The 18,069-nt window shown below is 48.9% G+C and overlaps 5 protein-coding genes across 5 annotated transcripts, besides 2 other annotated features; 2 read left to right on the forward strand and 3 right to left on the reverse strand.

Annotated features, from left to right (window-relative positions):
• The first annotated feature begins 2,119 nt into the window (after window positions 1–2,119).
• Window positions 2,120–2,238: a repeat region.
• Window positions 2,239–2,350: 112 nt separating this feature from the next.
• Window positions 2,351–3,336, forward strand: FPSE_03316 (uncharacterized protein; the record flags this gene model as incomplete). The annotated part of the gene is made up of 2 exons (XM_009256435.1): window positions 2,351–2,543; window positions 2,603–3,336. The coding sequence occupies 2 exons, from the start codon at window positions 2,351–2,353 to the stop codon at window positions 3,334–3,336; spliced, it is 927 nt and encodes a 308-aa protein (XP_009254710.1).
• A 43-nt stretch (window positions 3,337–3,379) lies between these two features.
• Window positions 3,380–3,404: a microsatellite.
• A 691-nt stretch (window positions 3,405–4,095) lies between these two features.
• On the forward strand, window positions 4,096–5,031 carry FPSE_03317 (uncharacterized protein; the record flags this gene model as incomplete). The annotated part of the gene is made up of 2 exons (XM_009256436.1): window positions 4,096–4,903; window positions 4,955–5,031. 2 exons carry the CDS (start codon window positions 4,096–4,098, stop codon window positions 5,029–5,031), a joined length of 885 nt encoding a protein of 294 aa, XP_009254711.1.
• Window positions 5,032–5,168: 137 nt separating this feature from the next.
• Window positions 5,169–7,481, reverse strand: FPSE_03318 (uncharacterized protein; the record flags this gene model as incomplete). Its single annotated transcript, XM_009256437.1, has 3 exons — window positions 5,169–5,415; window positions 5,469–7,091; window positions 7,144–7,481. The coding sequence occupies 3 exons, from the start codon at window positions 7,479–7,481 to the stop codon at window positions 5,169–5,171; spliced, it is 2,208 nt and encodes a 735-aa protein (XP_009254712.1).
• Window positions 7,482–8,773: 1,292 nt separating this feature from the next.
• On the reverse strand, window positions 8,774–9,908 carry FPSE_03319 (uncharacterized protein; the record flags this gene model as incomplete). Its single annotated transcript, XM_009256438.1, has 3 exons — window positions 8,774–8,841; window positions 8,894–9,201; window positions 9,256–9,908. 3 exons carry the CDS (start codon window positions 9,906–9,908, stop codon window positions 8,774–8,776), a joined length of 1,029 nt encoding a protein of 342 aa, XP_009254713.1.
• Window positions 9,909–16,945: 7,037 nt separating this feature from the next.
• On the reverse strand, window positions 16,946–17,725 carry FPSE_03320 (uncharacterized protein; the record flags this gene model as incomplete). The annotated part of the gene is made up of 4 exons (XM_009256439.1): window positions 16,946–17,086; window positions 17,140–17,272; window positions 17,372–17,599; window positions 17,706–17,725. 4 exons carry the CDS (start codon window positions 17,723–17,725, stop codon window positions 16,946–16,948), a joined length of 522 nt encoding a protein of 173 aa, XP_009254714.1.
• Window positions 17,726–18,069: the final 344 nt, after the last annotated feature.

Genomic DNA, 18,069 nt, shown 5'->3' on the forward strand with positions numbered 1-18,069 from the left:
TGGCGGGAGCAATCCCAACGCCATCCGATCGTTCCTTTTTGAAAAACTGAGCATTTACTTTTGTTGTAATTCTTCTTTCTCTGTCTGTTGCTGGGATGGCACGGTCGAACATAGTTGGATGAAGTCTGGAAAAGCTTGGTGCCTTATGTAAACAGGGCTGAAGTGGGATGCAGATGCGGGGTGAATGAGGATCTCAAATGAGTAACAGGGAAGGACCTTCTTCTCCTTCCGTTTTTATATATTTAACGCACAGGTCTCATCTCCGAGTAATGCTTTCGACCAAGTTAGATTGGCTTCTTGTTTCTGGCAAAAATGACTCGCTTCATCTGGGGGGGATTTCTTCTTTCTAAGTGAGATCGCGATCTGTGGACAGCTGAGCTCTTGATGTTCACTGTGTTTCTGACTGTGTCTTGCTGTACGTCATTCTAGACTCGGCGTGACCATGTCTTGAGACATGTTTCTCGTCTGATGATAGATTGACTGTTCAGAGCTACGATGAAGATTGATCGGGATGAGGTTGGTGTTTGTTGCAAACGCTTTGAATTCCGTAAAGATCAAGTCCGTGTCGTTGCCGTGTTGTAATGCGCACACGTTCCCCGTCTGTAGGATATGAGATAGACAGGGGTCGATATGTGTGAGCTTGCGGGGGAGATGTGTATCTGGTGAGAGGAAACAGCCAACACGTGATAGCGGTGAATTGACATCCGTGACAAAACTGGTCAGTTATCAATCTGATATAGGTGAATAAGCAAGCATCATGCACGATCTTCAGAAGAAGACTGGATATAACAGACTGCTTCTGGACCGTGGCATTGGATATGGATAGTCATGGTATGCATCTACTGCAAGGCCGATCTTGCTCGCGCCAGCCGCAGAGATGGCAAATAATCTATGTCACCCAATCTGAGCGAATTATGGCTGACCAGTTTATGTATGCAATCAGTCCCCCCGCGCGTGCTAAGTGCTAGTCGAATCGCTGGTTGGCTGGTTGGTCTGTTGAGTGAACCGCTCTCGCACAGTTGCATAAGATGGGATAGAATAGAATAGGATAATTGCAGATAGGCTGTGCTGCACGCAAAAGAAAAGATGGAACTAGCAGAGGATCAGAGCGGTGTAGACAATCGAGCCGAGAAATGCGCACATCAAACGGGCTGGAACTTTTGCAGACAATGTCGTTTTGGTCTTGTTGGTGGTACCTGAAGGTCTGGTGATGAGAGACATTCGAGTCACTGACTACGTGGCCATTGTTCGTGGTTGAGTCGCGCAAATGATAGGAGTGATTTATAGCGTTTCCTGGCCGAATTCTATTAATCTTGTTGTGGTTAAAATGTTGATTCCTTTGCGCTGTACTCAACTGAGGAACAAAAAGAAAGAAAGGCCGTTGACTGGAATGACGTAGACTGTTTGTGCCACGTGAAGGATAATGACCGCTAGCGTATGTCGTCAGCGGACCTGAGGCTCCTGGCGACCCCCGCCATCGGGGGCTTTTGTTTCAGTGGAGTCGCTCAGCGGTTCCAGTGTGTTGGGCCCTGTAGAGATGCCTGAAGCGACAAGGGCCCTTGGGCTGTTCTGGGGTATGTTGATATCATTAGGTTCCGTCACGTTGGATCGCATCAACAATACGATGAATGGAAGGCATTGCATTTAACGGGCCGTCGAAAGAGGCGTTGTTAATTTGTATTTAAGTTTGAGAGCCAAGTTCATGCTTGTTTACTGTGCGAGCACACCCAGCCAAGAAAGAACTATTTACGATGAACATCTGTTGCCTGGGCTTGACTCATTCTCTGTAATTACTATTGTTGGTAGCTTGTAAACATTGCCATTGTCCCCCTTCTCATCACCGCATTCAGCCGCTAGACCTCGGATTTACCAGCCACGCTGTGTCTCAACTTTCCAACACCAGACCTACACAGACTGATTCCATTTCTACCTCGTCAACTCTGCCTCACAAAAGATTCTCTTTCAGATTAAAGGGAAAACAAATAGCTAAACCTATATCAATAGCAAGAGCCATATCCTTCGCCTTCCAAGCCTTTGTTTATACACACCCACGGAATTTAAGCATCCTCTCTACCTACACACCACCACCACAAGACAAGGTCAAACCCGCTAGTCTACCTCTTTTTTCTTTTACGCCCGTCTTTTTTTTCCCTTTCTTTAAATATAATCACCTGGCTTCACTTATTTTCCCTTTCCCCTTCTTTTCTCTTTTCTTTTTTTGCTTCTTTCCTCCTTTTTCGTGCGACTCGGGTTTCTTTGCCCCCCTTTTCTCTCTCTTCGTCCTTTTTCGACGGGAGGATTCAACTCCATCCCCCCACTTGGCAAAACGTCGCAGCCACCACCCACAATCATGTCGTCGCTCGAAGCCAAGATCGTCGTCCTCGGCGCCCAAGGCGTTGGAAAGACCTCCCTGGTTATGAGATACTGTAAAGGCGCTTTCAACCCTGCTCAGATCACTTCCACCGTCGGCGCCAGCTTCCTCACAAAGCGCGTCGTAGACTCCGACTCAGATACCGTGGTGCGCCTCCAGATATGGGATACAGGTCGGTCTTGATAAGGAGTCAAAGCAGTCATTTAGGATCATGCTAACACAACCTTGTAGCTGGACAAGAACGCTTTCGATCCATCTCTCGACTCTATTACCGTGGCGCAAATGCCTGTATTCTCTGCTACAGCATCACCGACGCACAATCCTTTGCAGACATGGGGGTGTGGCTCATGGAACTACGACGGAATCTTCCCCACGATGTTGTCCTTCACGTAGTCGGTACAAAAGCCGACATTGTCGCCCGCGAACCCTCAGCGCGCCAGGTCCCATTTGAACGCTGCATCGCCTATGTCGCTGAGAATCTCGCCCCAGGCGTAGGCAGCACACCACCCCCGACAGCAACTCCCTACCACATTCCGACGCCCATGTCAGGAGGCCAAGCCATGTCACCGCCATCCATGGAGCTTCATAGTCCCAGCTCAAAGCGGAGCTCAGGTTTCTGGGCACAAGAAGTTGGGTGGGATGCATGCCATGAAATCAGCGCCGAGACGGGTGAGGGTGTCGAAGAAGTATTCCGAGTCGTCACACGCAAACTCGTCGAACAGAACCGCAAGATTCAGCAAGCTCTTCTAATGGCTACCGCCATTCCCGGCACACCAGGCTACGAAGCTGGTATGGATGGTGGCTACTTCGCAGGTGCTGATCCCCGAGGCAGCTTCCGTGTAGGCCGTGACCGTCGAAGCTGGTTATTCTCTCCTGCTTTCTCGCCAGCCATAACAGTCGAGCAGGCGGGAACTCAGGAGCAGACAAATCCAGAAGCTCGTAAGGAAACAAAGAGGTGTTGTTGATGCTGTTGGACGATCCGATCGAGAGTTAGACGAAGACGACACGAGCGAAGCGAAACGAAGCGAAACGATGTAGACGTTGTATTGGCAGACGAATACATGCCAGCAACAGTAACGAACCTCCACGGCAACGATGGGAGATGAGCTTTAGGAGTTTCTTCGACGACTCAGCGCATTTGTTTGATACCCGGTCTCTGCCTTTTCGTTTTTCGCATTGGTCTCTTTTTTGTATGCCGTGTTTTGCGGTTTGGTTACTTACATAGTTGGGGTGTTATCAGGTCTTTTCCGATGCATGCATGGTTTCTCTTTTTCTCATCTCATTATTCAACTCATGACTCCAGGCAGGTCCTCTTTTGTTTTCACTGTTTGTTTTTAATGCTTGGAGTTGAAGGATAAGGGTCATAGGATCGCGGGGGCGTAGATATATCTCTTTTGTTCTAGAATATACTATATCTTAATACTCTCGATCGGCTTTGTTTATTGCAACCACAGGCTACAAGGGTGGATATAGGAACTCGTTATGATCGATACTGATCATAAGCTAAGTCGGCCCCATCCGATCCCCCACCCCCACTTGTTCCGGCATCTGGCGGGAGTTTGAATGCGGGGGAGATCCGACTCCGGCCGCTATCCGCTCGTCCTATAACTCTATCTATCGTAAGATACTTATTTTGTCGTAGATTTATTCTTCTCTTTTCGACAGCCAATTTCTCATTCTTTTTCGAATCTATTCTCCCAATTGCCATCACACACTTCTCAACAATGGCTCAACCCAAAGGAAACCTCGCAAACCTCCTCCCTCCCTCGTGGAAAACTTCAGTCACAGCTTGGCTCGCCGAAGACACGCCCTCTTTCGACTACGCCGGCTTCGTTGTTGGTGACGGTCCCCGCGTCGCTACCCTCTGGGGCAAATCGAGCGGTGTTATTGCCGGCCGACCCTTCTTCGACGAGGTCTTTGCGCAATGCGGCTGCACGGTCGAGTGGCACGCTGAGGAGGGAAACGATGTCGATCTGAGTAGTGGCAAGCACCGAGTCGCAACTGTCAAGGGCCCTGTGCGCGGCATTCTCCTTGGAGAGAGAGTTGCGTTGAACACACTTGCGCGATGCTCTGGTGTTGCAACCAGGAGTTCAAGGCTTGTATCCATCGCGCGCAAGGCTGGGTACACAGGTGTGATTGCAGGAACACGAAAAACGACACCAGGATTCCGCCTTGTTGAAAAGTACGGCATGCTGGTCGGTGGTGCCGACGCTCACAGAATGGATCTCAGCGCTATGATTATGTTGAAGGACAACCATGTCTGGAGCCGGGGCAGTATCACCGATGCCGTCAAGGCTGCCAAGTCAGTCGGCGGATTCAGCATGAAGGTCGAGGTTGAAGTACAGAGCGAGGCCGAGGCGGATGAGGCAATTGAAGCTGGTGCTGATGTTGTCATGTTGGATAACTTCACTGGCGATGGTGTCAAGGTTGCTTCTCGTAGTCTCAAGGAGCGCTGGCAAGGGAAGAGGCACTTCCTGTTGGAGGTTTCTGGTGGTCTTCAGGAGGATAACTTTGAAGCCTATCTATGCAATGGTAAGTTTCGCTTTTGTCGTTATGGTACACATACTAACTGTTATGTCCCAGATGTCGATATTCTGTCAACAAGTTCGATTCATCAGGGTGTGCCGCACATAGACTTTTCACTCAAGATCGAGCACTAAGTCATAATAACAAAATAACCAAAATTATACTGTCATTCATTATGAGCATTGTTCATATCCCATCTATTGATATAATATGAAGCCGATTTCGTCTCCAGGCCCTGGGGTCACACTGACACCAGGTCACACCTTTTGCCTTATGCCTCAGTTCCGTTGTCAACATGGGCACCGGCCGTCCTCGCCTCAATGCCATTTCCACTGCCTTGGAGATGGCTTATCGGACTGTCCTGTACCAGTGGTTCCTTATCCTGTCCAGAAACCTTTGTCTTGTCACAGCAAGACACGAGCACGCTGCTCTCGTTCCTAGTCGATGGGACATCCAAGGCAGGGTTGGCTGTGAAGAAGTCGGCGGGACGAAGGTGGATCTGTTGGATTTCAACCGGCCTACCTTCCTGTTAGCAATCCTATACTCAAAATCAGGGATATCGAACACCAACATGACAGGCCAATCCTCAACTCTCGGGTTGTGAGTGAGGCCAAAGGATACCCATACGACAGGGCTACTTAGTCGTCCTTTTTCATTATCCCCATGATTTCCGTTCGTCGTCTCTCCATTACCCTCGTCCGTAAACCAGTCTCCTCTCTTGACCATATCAGACACTCCCCCAACCTCGGTGTTACTCTGGTTTGTAAACTCACCCGCCGCCCACAGCTCTCCATCACGATAACCAGTGAACCAGACATTATGTTGAGCAAACGGAGCTCTCGCAGCAGCTACGCTCGCCACATCTGCCAGCATCATCTGGGTCGCTGGTGGTATGAGCCTGTATCCCACCTGTCGACCTGACATGACGTTGCGCTTCGTAGCATGCTCCAGCTTGATTAGACGGTTTAGGCGTGGCTCTGCATCTACCCATGACGCCTTTGATACTTTCTTACGCTCGATTTCGTACAAGTTTCCTCTCGGGTTGGTCTTTGGATCAATACGTCTTCCGACGCTCTCTTCCACGACGACTTGTGCATCCTGGGCGTCATACGAATCAACGGCCGGGTCAATTCGCACTGAGAAAATATGCTGATGATTCTGGGCGAGAACACCAGGCGCAACAACATTACCATATTGACTCGTTTTGCCCTCGTCTATCCCAACGACGCTAACAACACCAGTTGCACGAGTCTCAATGGTAATGTTTCCAGAAAGATCGAGCTTATACGCAAAGATGTATTCATAGTTCGCCAACGTGACTATGAATTGCACAACGAGCTCTCTCATACGTGTGACGACGGCTCTGTTAGTGCGGAAGTTTGTGTGTTTCCACAAGATACCATTGTCTTGTTCGTGCAAGCATATGACAGACTTTGCGGGTGTTGGCAGGCCATCCGGGCCAGCAAGATATGAATCAACATAGTGAATCGCTCCAAGGCAATCACATCCGAGCTGGAGATTGTTGGCAGCTCTTCCGACACCTCCATCTCCAAGATCAAAGGCATGCTTGCGGTGAAAAGGCGGGCGAGGATCGCCATATGGAACGGTCAGTTCGCTATAGCTGAGACGATACAAGATGCTTCGGTTCTCGTAGCAGATATCGTGAAGAACAGCACCTTCGCGTGGAGTGAACCCGAGACGGAACCGCCATTTTTGCCATTCGACTAAACCATCAGACGAGATTGTAAACGATGCACCCTCAGGTTGTGTCACATTGAGGGGCTTCAGACCTTCACGAACGGGTCTGTCCAGAAGTTCTGGGACATACTCTGCTGCGTGACTGTTCTGGAACAACTTCTTTGGCGATGCATCCCTTTCTTTGGCCTCGAAGTCATCATCTGAGCTGCCCGTAGCAAGTCGATCAACACGAATGATGTTCTTCGTCTCTAGATCCATGACCGGAATGATAGGTATAGGATAGGCATAGTGGTTCGAGTCGGGATTGTTGTGGGACACATTCTTTCCAAAAACGAGACCTTGCATATAGCGAGACGGGTAGCCATCTTCAAAGGTCCCGCCATAAGGCCAAGGATCGATGCATACAGCGAAGCCTTCCGGCAGTGTGAATTCTGACATGGCGTCTTTGAAGAGTTGCGATTCAACACAGGCATCTTGAAACGTTTCGACCTCGACCCTATGACATGGATTAGCAAACAATTTAATTCACGAACAAGTCTTCGACTCACATTGCAATGTTAGGATGCGCATGTTGCTCGAGGATAGCTTTGGAGACAACCTCTGCTTTATCAACATTAACAATTGTACGAGTGTATTCCCTCGTGTCAGTAATCATGTCGTATTCGACTTCAGCACACCGTGCAGGCCGAGGTGTCGTCTCATCAAGACTACCATCGTGCTCGGCGATCAAGAATGGCACGAGGTCATCCTTCTTAGGTTCTTGGAGCTGGATAGAACGAAAGAATAAGGAGGTTTCGGGGCCATGATGTTTCAACACACAGTTGCGAGCCAGAACGAACTCGTCCCTAGAAAGTTGAGCTAGAGGGTGCAGCTTCGATTGCGGCATCGCTTGTGTAGAAGTAGAGATGACCGAAGGTGTAGAGAGAAGAGTTGAGCGAGAGAAAACGTAAGAAGCGGTTTGGAAAGGCTTTATATTCAAGCACAACTGCACGCCTACATTGAGTGCATATTAAATACAACGTCCCATTCACCGAGCTTACAAGAAACGTGTGAATCCATACTATCTATGTCTCTCTTGGCATGCTTGTTGCCGTCAGCTTGGCCTAACCATGAGTAGCATCTGATGCAATCCTCCACCGAGCTGCTTAATAGCCGTCATAACATGTAGAAAGCCGCCAGCCAACACGATATTAGAAATCAGGCGACCAATGATCGAGTCCGTACGAGGAAGGTCGTAAAGATTCTGTCTGGTCGACAGTCATCCTATTGTGGTACATAAATGGCAACCTGCGGTTGATCAATGTCCCTCGCGTGCCCTTGCCCCTCCCTGTTCATGTTCATGTTGAGCAGAAGAGTAAGGAAGTGGTATCATGCAGAATGTTTGTATTGCATCAATAGCTTGGATTGCATTAGCGAGGCGGAATCGTGCAGGTCGATTGGCCACCAAGTTGAGGTGTGAGCGGGTATCTCAGTCATTGCCATGACAAACTCCTCTGTATCAGAGGTACTGTCTGCTGGGATAAGGGATTACATTAGTAAGTCGGTGTATGCTGCTTAGACGACTTATGCTCGTGTCATTTATTCTTGTATACTAAAGCTTGGAGGCAGCTATTTGAAACTTGTCACAAATACCATCACATAAACAGATCAAAGACAATTGTTGGTGAAATCAATATGCTATTCGTGTCTATCGACATGCATCTATGAGCAGTAAACAAGCAATCAAACATGCTTTAGCAAACCCCAAGTCAGCCGAGACTCAGTCAAACCATTTGCAACCCAGAGTCAGGTAAGAAGAGAAGATGCGACCTTGTAAAGAAAAAAGCCAGCACAGGCGGCACTCATCATTCACCCTCATTCCTTACGCGCCATCCCTATTTTAATTTCATTTTTTTTTTTTCATAGACGCCAGGCATGTAAAGTTAAGACCATGATAAGAAAGTTGGCCGTGTGGCCCAATGTTGAACGAAGAAGATCGTTAAGTACGATGATGCATAACGTACATTGAAGAATCGAAATGAAGAGAAAAAGAAAACAGTTGCTGTAGACGTGGTTGGGAGGCTACGCCTTCTGCCACCTCACTAGATACAAGTTCTTGCCCAAGAAAGAATCACAGGACTGTTCTGTAAGATGGATGTAGAAGTGTGCCTTTTCCGATCAGTGAGGAGGACTGTGCTCCTAGACAGTAACACGCTTGGCACCCTCGGGCTTGAGGACGTTGTCGCCGTAACGACCACCAAAGTTACCTGGATTAGAGTTAGTCTGGCTCAGAAACAAAAGAATTAAAGCGATGCTTACCCTGAGGGTTGTAGTTGCACACGGTGTACCACGACGGGAAGCTGAGGACAGTTCCCGCAGGGCACTTGACAGTGGCACAACCGACCTTGGTGGAGTCCTTCCAGACAACCTGGGTGAAGTGACCGTAGAGGTCAATGTTCATGTCGGAGGGGGGGTTCTCCTGGCCGTAGAAAGCCCAGTTGGACATCTCACTGTCGTACCACTGGTTGGTAATACCACCAGCAGCAGCCTTGTTCTTGAGTCCATCAATGTCGCTGGTAGCACCCCAGGAAGCGAGGTTCTGACCGTAACCGCCATTGCCTTGGTCCCTATCAAGATTGTTAGTTATTATGAGGCCCCTGGATGTAGATGTATCAACTTACATGTCGTGCTCAAAGACACAACCATTGGCAGTGTTCTCGGCGTAGCCGGCGAGCTCATCGTCCCACTCAAGAGCCGGGGCAGAGTGGTTGGAGCGATGGATGTTGTGGTAGGCAAGCATGACGGTGTCGTAGGCACCATCGAGGGAAAGGTTAGAGGTGTCGATGCTAGCTTCAACAGTAACCTTGGGTTCGGCTCTGGTGGGGGTAGGCTTGACGACCTTCTGGATGGTAGTCTTGGCCTTCTCGACGACGGGCTGAGGGGCCTCGTAGACGGGAGCGGGAGCGGCAGGCTTCTCGGCAGGCTTCTCGACAACCTTCTCGGTGTACTCCTTGACCACCTTGGGGGTAGGCGTAGGGTCGACCCAGACAGTGACGACCTTGGGCTTAGGAGGCTCCTCCTTAACGACAGGAGCAGGAGCAGGCTTCTCCTTGACGACCTTGACAGCGTCCTGGGTGACCTTGGGAGCCTGGGGGGCTTCGTAAACTGTGGCGGTGTGCGCAGCCTTCTTGGGCTCGGCGCCCTCAGTGACGACGACGGTGACAACCTCGTAGACCCATTCGGTCTTCATGGCACGCTCGTTGAGAACGTTTCCAATGGGGCTGGCCGAAGCCAGAATGGCGCTAGCGCCGACCATGAACAAAGATGCCTTCATGATGATCGGTTAAGAGGCACGAGAAGGGGTGTGGTAAACTGGAGATAGAGTTAGTTATATACGCTTGCAAGATATTAGGTGTGGCTGTTTTCGGTTCAGTAAACGTCAGACCAATGCCGCTTGGCAATTGCTGTTTCCGTGTCTTGGATGAATGCGATGAGGCTAGCTGGTAGCGAGAGCGGAATGGTGATTCTTTTGGGGAATGCGTGGATAAAAACGTGTAAGACATTTGGTGTTGAGACAAAAATCGGGGGTTAAAAATAAGACGAATGTCGATATATCGAGTTCAAGGAGGCTCCCTCGCCTAGATATAGGGAAGGTCTTTGTTGCCGCTATCGAGGTTGGCGACAATGGCGCTGCCCTTGTTCTTCGGCGATACTCTAGAAATGGCAGCACCGAGTCGGCGTCGTTGAAAGGGAGTGATGGAACAAGACCTCCCTCAAAGACTGACGTGGGTGGAGAACAAGGCAAGACAAAGAGGGCAAGGCAGGCTGACGCAGGTACACAAGTGTGCACGGTTCAGACAATGATGATTCAGAATATGCTTACCTTTAGTGTGTAGTCTGTTAGTATCGGATGTGATTCAGAACCAGTCTGATGAGCGGATGACAGCACTGTTGGATTTGAGATTCCGTCAAGGAGTCTCGTAAAAAAGCTTTGGTTTGGTGTGGTTGAACAATGGTGGTGGTTCAACGACGAAAGGAGTGACAGAAGGATGAACCGAAGGAAGGACGACTTGAATTGATGTTGCGGTAGGTAGGTCAGAGATGGAGATGATGAGATCTGAGGGAAGTCGTGAGATATATCAACGGTTCAACCGGAAGTCTTGGCTTTAGAGTTTTGGTTTTGAAGGAGTGGACTGCTATGTACTAGACACGCAAACAAAGGAGTGGCAGGCCCTGCTATCGTTCGACGAAGACTCTTGGAGGGGGTGAGAGGAAAGAGAAGAGGTCGAGATGGCTTCGGAGCGGACGACGACGTTAAAAAGGAACTGCTCGGCGGGTCGCAGACGGACAGGCACTGTTGGGCCAGGGGGCGATTGGCTGAATGGTGCGGTATTGATTGGATGCTTTGCAGGGGGTATCTGGGGATCTGGCGAGCCTGCAATCGAGAATTAGCTGGGGGGTGTTGCAGATGAGAGGAGCAGGGGTGTTGGCCGAGAAGCGACATACCTGGCAGAGTAGAGTTCTAGCTCTACCTAGCAGAGAAGAGAGCGACGGCGGTGAAGAACTGTTAGTGCAAGGGAATGAATGACTGTGGGTAGAGTGAATGGTTGAAGGGTCTAGAAGCGAAGGAGAGCGGAGAAGGATGTGTTTTGAGGGAAAGTGAAGGGCGGTCCCAAGGAAGAAATGAAGCTACTAATGTTTGGACTATTTTTTTACTGCCTGCCTACTACTAACATGTATGCTGTGAAGCGCTGAGCTGCCCGGACCCCAGGTCGCTTTTGGCTGCTGAGCTTCAGTGCCAGGGAACCAAGGTCTGTGACAGCTGGCAAGCACTGGCTGGCACTGCTCGAGGTGTTGTTGTTAGAGTAACCCCTGGAACATGGAGCCGTGTACACGGCGGCGCTAGTGCCTCACGCTAGTGCGGGATAAGCCTGGGCGCTAGAAACTTGGTGGATGCCCGCTGCAAGGCACCAGGAACGAATCATGCACTAGTGCAGTGCCTCGGACGCTGACTGGATACATAGTACGTCTGTTGATTCATTTATCCAATATTGGAGTCCGCAACTATGAGCTCAGGTATTAGGAAGCAATTACTGAATACCCGTAGCTGTCATTGACATTTAACGAATGTTCTAGAGGCATGTATTAATTTATCACAATCCATGGAATTCAATCATCTCCCGGCAATTATACTGTACTCTTCTACTCGGCATCCGGCAGATGCACGGGCCCTGCACAATCATGATGAAACTCGTGGCTTGCGTGTTGCTTGTTGCTTGTTGCTTGTTGACGTTCCCCTTTTGCCTGTGTCCTTTGCCTTCGGCGCCTCTGATGAAAGATTCCTTGTGTCTACATCACCACTACAGTTACAGTGACAACTGCCGAGTCGCCAATTGCATCATGGTCGCATCCCGAAGGCTCGGTAGAAACATATCGCATATCGGTTTCAAGCCCACGACGATCATGGCACATATACATACCATAGATGCACAAATGGTATGTATTGGTTCGCTAACCTACACAAACTTCCGAGTATAGCATATCATAATATATTGCATTGCATTGTCGTTGGATACAGCTTGGACTGCACCGTTGCGCTGGCGTCTGACGGCTAATCAAACAGGCGACCCTATGTAATGACAAAACCCTGGTCAAGCTCAAACCAAAGCGGGATGAGAATGCTACCTAAACTAAACCCTGGACTTGGACTTGGACCTGGACCAGGCCAACAGGGCAGCACTCAGCTCAGTCTATCTGATACAAAATTTCGTAATGTCAACAAAGGCTCCATACTCATTATTTCCTGGGGCCAGACGGTCCAGTCGAGACGATTTACTTTATTTCCAACGACAAACCTTGTCAGGCTTAACAGTCTAGACTCTGCCCCGATCGATGCCGAGGCTTATCTTGAATTCGATTCAGTTCAATCCTCGCTCATCATTTCCTCTTCTCCGTGTTTGCCACTCATGATACTCTGATGGGGTTTGTTAGTGATTATGCTGGAGTAGTGGCTTTTTTTCTGTTGCTTGCGCGGTCATGAAAGCCACCCGAAAGTTAAAAGACAAGCTTCCAAGCCTCTCTGAAGTTCACTAGTCGACGTTTAACTGAACATCTTTCTTAATCCGTAGTTTATTAATCAGATGCACTTATCAGAGGCGTCAATGCCCACCATTGACTTCCGGATGCAGCGTTACAGTACGTACGCACTGCTTGCTACTTTGGTAGTGGGACGAGATGCCATCCCATCTACTGGATCAACTCAAACCCCAAAAATTGGTGTATTAAGATGAAGGTCTCGTATTATGCCGAATTGCGCACGGTGTTGGTTGTGATCAAGCTGTTGTACCTAGTAGCGACATGTCTGTGTATGTTCCTAAATATCAATCGTGATGTACCTAGATGCCTGTTTCCTATCAGTCAGCATCAACAAATACGAAACACATTCCTAATATATCTCCCAGACTCCCATACAATACGTGCATCCAACGCATTAATTTGTTCTTTACTAGATCACTTCAGACTATCCTCAGCCAAGTCGGATCCAGCGATCCCGTCTGCTTCAGCGATACTACCTAGGCAGGTACGTACATGATGATCTCCCACCCCTTTTTACCCTCCCATGCTGCTCCGACGATTCATTGGTCTCTGAGAGTTTTGATCCAATCATATTTCCGTCATGAGCTCTGTCTCCATCAAACAAGCTATTCGCCAGGGATTCTGTAGCGGGATAATGTGGAGTCTCGGTTCCCTTGTCTGAAAGGTTGACCCGTAGACCCGCTAGAGCCAGCCTTGAGGTCTGAAACCGACCTAATTTGAGTCCATGCTCTTCTCCTGCTCCTTTCGTCATCTCCCAACCAAGGCTTTTCCTCTCTAAAATTGAGGTCTGTTCATCGCATGGTTTTCTATCTGGAATATGCCAAGCTATCCTGGTCAATCAGATATCACTATGCATTTGCGCTCATTTCCAGTTCGCGAGCCGTCATTTCTCACGACATGGACATACAATACAGCCTTACCCACGTAGCCTAGAGTCGCTTCTATCGACGGGACCATAGCCGCGGACCAACTCGCTCGGCTCATTTCCTAACATTTGTGTCCTGTCGAGTTCCACAGTCGGACATTGGCGTGTCACAGACTGAGTGGCTTTTGCACACAGCCTCGGGCAGGACGACGGGCTGCCTCAGGGTAGGTTGTTGTCGTGAACCCAGGAGCTTGGAACTTAGCTGAACTTCACTCACTATGTCTTGGCATCGCTGTCTGATATACAGATAGTCCGTCGATCAATTCATAGCTGCCAGTACACGTGGAAAAACAATGAATTGATCAACACATGACCAGCAGATCCCGTCTACGTTGAGGTGAATTACAAACTCTTGATCGACTGTAGTAATTCAATAATAGTCCATTCATTCTGATTTCGCTTCTCACACCCCTCCTCGTCTCCCTTGGACACGTACGTTGACCCAGCCATCAACGCAATTGTCTTGGAGTCATCGAGTCGATCACAACTGCGACCTCGACTCACCTCAACTCCGAAATTAAGCGGCATGACACGCAATCCATATCTTCCCGATAACCTTGGCAGGTGACGTTAAAGAATCATGGATTCCTATTCGAGAATAGCATCTAGATCGTGGCGTCTGTTTCCATTCCTGTATCCCGAGTCGAACAACTTTATCTTTATTCCCTAGTCCAAAACCATGCGTTTTAGCCCATAAGCGGCTCTGCCAGAGCCTCAACATTACGCGGCAGATATTCTACAAAAAAATGATCGCCTAAAGGCTCGAGTCCTGGTCTTGTCACCGGCTACACCGAACTCGTCTATCTGGGTTCAAGTTTGTGAAGAGATATTACGGTGGCTCGGGAATGCCGATCCCAACGCTAACACTAACACCAACGCTCAAGATGGTTCTTGAGGCCTTCATTCAGAGCGCTACAGTGGCCATGATCAAACTTTGATCTGATCAAGCATTTTGAGCAGCAATCTAGAATATCTGAACGGGCTGAGGGTTCTATTCATAGCATACCTAGTCTTTGATATTCAGTTGTCTATTTTGCTGATCGATTTTAATCATGTGCAAAGGAAAAGATACATCTAGTTACAGCACCAGTAGTATGTTAAAGTCTTCCTGGCATAATGTCTTAGCACTACTTCAACTAACCAATAATTGCTATACACAACACATCACGACAAGAAGAATACTTTTCTATGACCGACAATTCGCCCTCGCAGGGTTTGCTTTAAGCGCTCTCCTTGATCCATCTAGGTAGCCTGCAAGTCAGGTTCAGGTACATTAACTCCACTGTTTCACATAAGGTCAATGCGGTTGTTATTTCCATCGATGAGCCTGAACTCGACCAAGCTGACCCGCCGACCCTCACGGCCACGATCGGATCAACATGTTTGGATATCAAAGCTTGTTTGTTTTACGTGGAGCTTATCGTACTTTGAGCGTCTTTCTTTGTTAAAATCCGATCAACTCCCCAACCGTCGGATCGACTCTTCCTTGCCATTACAGTCTCCCGACTGCCTTGTACATATTACACATAGTTTACCCTACACTCAGCTCAACACATCAGGCAACCTGTTTTATATCCCAGTCATTACTGTCGTTCAGTGTGAAACTTGAAGACTCATATAGGATAGTATATGGATCGTATTTGTAGACTTGAATACGAATGGGTAGACCAAGACGTGGCTGCGACCCTGTAGAGCCATAACTGAGCATCATGGCTCAGCTCTGGGATTCCAGCGCTGGTAAGCAAGTGAAGTAACGACACCAATAAGTCCCAATGACCCAGGTAGAGGCATTTGTGTAGACAAACGTCAAGCAAATGATAGAAGATGGAAACAAGTTTCCTCGGACATTGTCATACGTCACTAGAAAACAAAACAGATCGATCACTCGGGCGACCTGCAAACACAATGTGATACAGCATCCACCACATTTCTCGAAGCAAACTCTTGCGACCTCGTGTAGCATTCTGAAGCGTTACCAAAACGAAACAATATCAGTCCCTATAGCTTTCTTTTCAACCCTTGATAAACGCCCATGTAGGGGTATAAATGTTACCAGCCAACCAACCCTGTGCCCCATACAGAGCTTCAAACATGGGCGCTTGGAAGGCCCGTTTCTCTGTTTCACGAAGCGCACAAGCGCCGAGAAATACAATAATTCATTTTTACATCGAGGTTTGATCCAATGTCCAGACTAAGAGCTCCGGCCTGGAGAGAACACTACTTGGCAAGTGGCATCAAGGTCGCTACTGGCTGTGCTTAGTCCTGGATGTTCGCATCTAGACCACAAATCGTCTAATAGGCGAACTCTTCATCAGTGCTAATGCAAGGCTGGTTCCCGTTACCTGTTGCGTGCACCAAAACACCATACTCTGTTTCCAACTCATACCACTAACCCTACAGATCAGACCAATCGTTCCCACTGCTGGCCGGCGTCCATTTGAAACGAGACGGGCAGTTGCATGAAAAGAGTTACCATACCTCAACAGACCCAAGTGAGGCCGAAACAAAAGCCTCGGCAAATGGTACAAGGTGCATGAATGCCATCCATGGTCATGTGCATGCTGGGTGCTTCGCTGTGGGTGAGGTGTGTAACTTCCGGGACCAGTCATTAACAAGATAGGCCTGCCCTAGACTGAAAGATGTGACTTGGGACTTGAAGGGGCGTATTTGTCAAATTCTTATGCTCACTGCTTGCTCTTGTCACAGGTTTGTCTAGGAAAATAGAACAGAGGCAATGGTGTACTGAGCCCACCTTTGCTTGTTCGATGGTATTGGACTTGAATAACGATGACCTGCTCCTCTGCAACGCTCAATCAAGTCAGCTGGCCTAGACCACGCCACACAACAAATATATGCCAACCACGGCCTCACAGATTAGCCGAGAGGCAGTATCATGAAATTCTCTTGCATGTCTTAAAGTGCCATGCATTGGGCGTCCAAGGCTCACTGCAGAGTGGTTCATATGCCGTCGCATTTGAAGCCCGTACTATCGTGACAGGTAACGTTGTGCTGCCATGTTAGTTAGCACACTACTAGGCTGAGAATAATAGCTCCTAGGTATCCGAAGATGGACTATGCGTAGCCTATGTCGTAAATGAATCGCAGAACCAATATTGGTCAGCAATCGTATACTTTGGCGGTACTAATTAATGTAAAAACGGCTCGATGAGCCAATATGTTGCCCAACTTTAATGACACTGAGCATTTGCGCATGTGGGGAAGACCTCGTGATATGGTTTTGTGTAAGAAAATCGGACAGAATTTTGTTTGATAGCTGGCAATCCACTCTTTGATTCATCGGCAAATATACATGATCGAGCCTCGACCTAACTTTAACTGATCCCAGCACTCTATTGCTGCGCATCCTCCTGCGCCGGAACAAAAGGCTTGCCATCACCAGGGCCGATGCGCACGTCGGCAAAGGTCTGCACTGGTCGGAGGTGAACGGGAGTCGAGTTGGTGGGCTGGTCAGGAATTTTCTTCTCGAGTTTCTACGTAATATGTCAGGAATCCCGTCCGAAATGAATGAATACAGGTATCGTACCAAGTTGTCGAAAACACACTTGTTGAGCTTCCACTCAGCAGGGCGGCACTGCCATAGCTGGTGGTTTCGGTCGTCAAGACACTCCCAGTGCTTGCGGAACTCGGCCAGACAGTGGGTGTTGATGTCCTTGATGCTGTTTATTCGTTGTTAGCTGCTGGTCCCAGCAATGGAGCTCTCTGCGCCCCAATTATATCACCAGAATGGGTATTTCGCTGGCTTTTAGAGCACATACACGCTGGAGGCACATCGGGTGACTCGTCGGCCCTCCTTCAAGCACTCAAACTCTCCTCGGCCGGGGTTCTCGTTCTTGCATTGCATGTAATCATCGTTGTAGTCGCGGCATCGGGCGCCGATGAAGAAGGAGGCCGAGAGAAGAGGCGCAGAACTGGCACCGACCTCCTTGACAGCGGGAATATCTGAGGGCAACGGAGTGGTGTCGATAAGCACCTGCTGGGAGAATCTAATGGATCAATCAGTTAGCCAATTATCAGGTGTTGTAGTACCCAATTGCACCCGCTGGCGGTTCCCGAGCAAAGACAAGAGGTACATCTCAGCAAAGAACATACTGGGGCCTTCGGGTAGACATGATGCCGGTGTTCTGCGAAGCTGGTCGTCGAACGTTGCGGTGATTCCAGAATCCGGGAGTGGTTATGTGAGGTCGCTCGGCTAGGATTTGGTAGCGTAAGGTATGAATTGACTTTCTGTGATTGGTTAGAAAGTGGGACAAGGCTGGGTAGCAAGGCTGCGATGGGGCCCCAGTGAACGTAGCTTTGTTTTCGCGTCGCCCAGCTCCAAATATTTTGAGCCGCCAAATAAACAGTGCAAACTACCAAACAGCATAGATTTTTCAGCCTTACGATCCTGAAAAAGCCCGATCACGACTTTCGGCCCATCGCGTTACATCAACCAATATCGTATCCAGCTCTTGAT

The sequence above is a fragment of the Fusarium pseudograminearum genome, chromosome 4 (genome assembly GCF_000303195.2).
Source record: "Fusarium pseudograminearum CS3096 chromosome 4, whole genome shotgun sequence".
Taxonomy (NCBI): Eukaryota; Fungi; Ascomycota; class Sordariomycetes; order Hypocreales; family Nectriaceae; genus Fusarium; species Fusarium pseudograminearum.